Below are 5,220 nucleotides of genomic sequence, written 5' to 3'. Positions count from 1 at the left end.
ATTTCACATTTAAAAGGATCTACAACCCAATTCACAGTTTGTACATCAAGATCTGAAAAGTAGTCAGAGAACCGCTCTGTGAGTTTGGTAAGATGAAATTAGAAAAATTTCCCTATTACCCAAAAAAAATCATTTTTACCCCATTTTGGGTAATTTACCCCGGCCGCTGACCTATATTAACAAATTAAACTCTCCAAAGAATGCAGAAAATCGCGCAGAGTTGCTGCAGCGCTTGAAAAGACGATTTATAGACAACTTTAATGTTCGTTGTGGATGACCGGCAGCGGGAGTCGCCTATCATGCCATATACTTATAGGTGAAGGTTTTATAAATGAATTCATTATTGTAGTATAAGAGTTATTGTTTATTTAGTTACATAAATATATTATACAAAACTATGCGTTTCATCTAAATCACCCACAATCATCGTTTATCAACTATTATTTTATTATAGAAATTCATTTTGTTACGAAATTGGAACTATTTGAATATCATCTATTTCATCTAAATTTCCACACAAATCTATTTCTTTTTTAAAATTCGTTATGCTTTCTCCATCGTAGATGCGTAAATTATCGATTTTATATTTAATATCTGGTTGATTGCATTCCTGCGTCCTACTAATTGCCAGACCATTCTCATCTGCTACAAATGAAAACGTTATTGAATCCAGGATGAGCGTTCCTGTTGCATTTGCACTTGGATCAGTCATGTCGTATGCTATAGCCAATGAATAAGATTCTTCAGGTAATTGTTTTGGGTTCTCCTGGAAAGGAATACAGTGTTAAAATGTTAGTTTTTATAATCAATTTAATAGGATTTAATGGCTTAAGCGTTACCAGTTAGAGAGATTTATTTAAAACATCCCTTGATCTAAGTCGACTAGTGTCAATTTAGCACTACGAGGGTTTCCGATGGCTCTGATCTTTCAATTAACCACGTCATTGGCAATTTCCCTCTACAGCTTTAATCACACTTTACCGACGACCCCAAAATGCATTACGTCGAGTATGTAAAATGCAGCGATGCTATCAAAGGCTATTGTCGAACTATAGTTGTAAAGTTAACGGTGTGTGTTATGAAATTATAGTCTATTACATAAATCAATTTGGGTTTTATGAAGCTGTAATAATTCAATAATTCTTTTTGATGGTTTTCAAATAGGTAAAAAGCAATTGGAATTACGTTAAGAACGTTGCTAATTCTTAAACTGAATGAAAATGTATAACTTTTCGCTCATAAAAACAGGACAAAAGATATGAAAATGTAATAATCCATTACGTGAAAGCCGTAATAAATGTGCTTTTGCATGTAAAATAAATCATGCCGTCTGCTCGAAGCTTTTACTTAATGCCAATTCATCAGACGATTTCGCGGCGACACCGAATGCGCTCGTTTCGTTTCAATATGTTTGATTGATCTTTAAGGTTTCGCATTCTTTTTTACGAGGATCACAATAACAACAGAAAATAAACAAAACGAAAGCTTTCTTTTTTTCACGTGGCGAAACGAAATGAGAAACTTACGCTCTTCAGCGGAACAATCGATCCGGATTTGATGAACATGATCCAGTCGGACTCGACGACAGGAAAGTTGATCCAACCGGAATCCGGATAGTTAATTCCACCCCAGAACTCGAACCATCCTCCATCGACCATTGGTAGGTAAACGTTTTTGATGAAGACGTCCGGTAGAACGATTTGTCCGACAAGAAGTTTATCTCCGAGCATGTACTGCTCGTCCAGAGGAAACGTGGCGTTGTCGTCTGGGAAATCGTAGAACATCGGTCGAGCCAACGGTTCGTCGTTATCCAGAAACATCCAGAAGTACGGTATTAGAGATTCCCTAATTTTCAGAGCATTTTCCGCGATGATTTTGCCGTGACCCAGTTTATTTGGCCATAAGTCTGAGCTTCGAATGATCGGCATTGTAGCCGACATCATGTACCATCGGAAGCAGAGCGTGTCATCATCGAAAGTATGGTTCGTACCGCAAACCGGAGTGGAGATCAAAGGGTTTACGAAGAAACCGTAGAAGAGGTTCCTCACCATCATCTCTTTGAAACTACCCCAAGTGGTCGGGACGTTCTCGATGAAACCCAAAGAACGAGACTCATCGTCAGGTGATGAGAGAAGAACAAAGTCCTTTTCATCAGCAGATTTCAGCTGATCCAAAGCATAATCGTTATGAACGACGTAATGTTTTTCTTTCTTACTGTTCAATATATTCCAAGGTAAAGTTTTCGTCAAGGCCAAAACAAGTTCCTGCAAATAATCAAATCAATTACATTTAAACTTTAATTACGTTTACTCACATCCGATAGATACGGAAACGTTTCTCTATTTGCCGGGAATTTGTACTTATCATCAGCAGGCCAATTTTGAGTTAAAGCGTATCCTGATATTATCTCACTATTTACAGAAAGCACCTTCAATACATTTTCGAACCATAATTTGGACTCTTGCAAAGAAAAATCTACGAACGATACGTCTTCGTTCTGATATTTTCCCATCCAATTAAAATTGGGAATGTTCGATTTAAAAAATAATGATTGCAAAACTTCGTAAGAAGTTGATTTTTTAGGTACCTAAAATAACAAGTTAATTTAAGGAAAGTTTCTTTAAATTTACTAATTGCTTACCTGAGGTGGTAACGACAAAATAAGATGTTTCGATTGTGATATTTCTTCCAATGCTTTTTTGATATTCGAATTATCACTGTAAGCGCGCATCAATAGATCTTCGTGCAAACAATCAGAAACAAACATGCTTGTTTTTACTAAATGTTCTGTAGGTTTGTTAATTATTTCTGTGATATCTGATTTTCCATTACTGAAATGTTGAACATTTTGAGAATTCCAAGTAGAATGTGTTAAAATGTGTTTTTACCTGCAGAAGTGTGGTTTTAAGAACCATTCCTTCAGTTTCGGTTTAGGTTTGCGCATTTGTTGCATAACGTCCTTCGCTGTAGGCCCGAGGAACAGATCCAGATCGATCCGTTCGCCCACCAAACTTTTGATTACGATCAGGTTCGAGGGCAGGACGGAAACTTCCAGAGGGCCGCGGTTTCGGATGGACAGGCCGTGAAAGAGTCCCTTCTCCTCCGCCAGGAATACCGGAAGCGTGTTGTGGTCGTTCCTGTTGCGATAAATCACCTTTGTAACGATCTCCGTGTGATTTAGAAGCAGTTCTCCGAAGCCGAAGAGGTGATTATCGGATAAGTGAACCGTCCAAATCCAGTAATGATCGGATGCTATCATTGGGCCCAGCGAAGTAGTTAGGATCAGTTGACCGGTGTCCCGACGCACCTCCGCCACCAAACTATTATTTATAGGCTGCACTTCGTAATTTTTATCAGGGACAACGGTTTCGGTCACTTCAACATCTAGACCGTGCATTGCAACAGTCAGAAAATTCTCGTTGTTCTCTATGTAAGATACTTTCATCTCCCTGTACATCGGATTCTTGTATGGCGTCGCGTACTGCGTTCTTTCAAACTTCTCCGATTTATCCAATCTCTTATAGTTGTAAGCCGATGGTAACGAGTGGAAGCAGAAGAGATCATCGTCGTCGTAACAGCACAGGTTTGCAATGCACTCAGTGTACGTGTAATTGCCGCAGGGAACACGGAACTTCTTTGATTGAACGCAAATTGGTTTCGGATCCACCTCACCCAAGTAATCATTGCTGTAGTAATAAACTAGCACAGGCACTACCACCGCGATGATCACGAAGAACGCGAGTCCAATGAAGAGGTGGGTTTTCGCCAATTCAACGAAATTATACCAGAATTTCTTGAACCAAGATAATCCCTTCTTTTCCCTGTCATTGCGCACCTGTATCACCTCTTCGGGCTCTCTGTACTGATCCACGAAGTTTGTATTCTCTGGTGTCATCATGATTAATCTGATCGTTAGGAGATCATCTGTTTGGTGGTTTCTACTACACAAAACGCGGATCTATTGCATCAATCAAATGGATGAAAATAGATAAGTTTTATATCTTATATCGATAAGATTTCGAGAAACACGTTCTTATCGCTATGAGGAAAACGACTCAAGTGTTCATGGAACATATAAATAATGGTTTTATTATTGATTGCAATTCCAGCATAATTCGTAATTAGATTAAACGATTTATTAGTTATTTCCGAATATAGAACATCATCTTATTAGAAATGAAAAATATGAAAAATGAAATTAGTTCTAGGGTATTACATCATAAGAAAGACGTATTTCTTCCTCTCGGTGGCAATCGAATGCCCGACAACCGAAATCCCGATTGTATCAAAATCCCGACAATGTCTACAATTAATAAATTTATAACAGAAAATTTTATCTAAAATCTACAAATACAATGTCAATTTTTATTTTTGACACTTTGACATAGAGTGACAGCTGTCAATTCGAGACTCACAGGTTGAGAAACGTTGTTATATAAATATTTACACTGTTTTAATAAAAATTTCAATCATTTCACGAAATTCAGATTTGTCAATTGTTTTGAAAGTTACAAAAGTAGCGTTACTAAAACCACTGTAACTTGTCAACTAAACGTCAGATTGCCATAAAATTTTGGCAGGCGTCGTCTGAAGGTTGGTACTTCTTAAAAATCATATCGATTTGTCGATAGAGGCGCTATCTAAGAACTTATCGAGTGAGGAGTTATGTAATAAAAAATGTTATGTAAAATCATTTCATTTATTTTAAGGGATAGAAATAATTAATTTTCAAATATGATTCAATTGACTAACATTTAGAGATAAAAACAAATGATAACGAGATTAATTGATAACTTCAATCTTTACATCCAAAGAATTGACAAATTTATTATGTAAAATAACAACTTTTGGTGATAATTTTACAAAAGTTGTAATTAAAAGTTTAACGACCTGCGGAATTTCCCATCCATCATTCATCTGTAAACGTATTTCTTGTTAGAAGCAAAAAAATATGCATATAAATAATGTTTAACATTAAATGAAGTGAAATCCCGACTATATCGAAAATGTCTACAATTAATAAATTTATAACAGAAAATTTTATCTAAAATCTACAAATACAGCAATTCTCCTTTTTTTTCAATGTCAATTTTTATTTTTGACACTTAGACATAGAGTGACAGCTGTCAATTCGAGACTCACAGATTGAGAAACGTTGTTATATAAATATTTACATTGTTTTAATAAAAATTTCAATCATTTCACGAAATTCAGATTTGT

General features: G+C 36.2%; 1 protein-coding gene across 1 annotated transcript; it reads right to left on the bottom strand.

Annotated features, from left to right (window-relative positions):
• Window positions 1–401: 401 nt before the first annotated feature.
• Window positions 402–3,915, bottom strand: LOC108561339 (lysosomal alpha-glucosidase-like). Its single transcript, XM_017919219.1, has 5 exons — window positions 2,889–3,915; window positions 2,642–2,831; window positions 2,315–2,587; window positions 1,527–2,264; window positions 402–766 (listed from the first exon to the last, which is right to left on the bottom strand). The coding sequence occupies exons 1-5, from the start codon at window positions 3,896–3,898 to the stop codon at window positions 467–469; spliced, it is 2,511 nt and encodes an 836-aa protein (XP_017774708.1). The 5' UTR covers window positions 3,899–3,915; the 3' UTR covers window positions 402–466.
• Between the last annotated feature and the right edge of the window lie 1,305 nt (window positions 3,916–5,220).

The sequence above is a fragment of the Nicrophorus vespilloides genome, unplaced genomic scaffold (assembly GCF_001412225.1).
Source record: "Nicrophorus vespilloides isolate i.1.1-1 unplaced genomic scaffold, Nicve_v1.0, whole genome shotgun sequence".
Lineage (NCBI taxonomy): Eukaryota > Metazoa > Arthropoda > Insecta > Coleoptera > Silphidae > Nicrophorus > Nicrophorus vespilloides.
The sequence above is the reverse complement of the archived record's forward strand: the minus strand, read 5'-3'. Positions and strand labels throughout refer to the sequence as shown.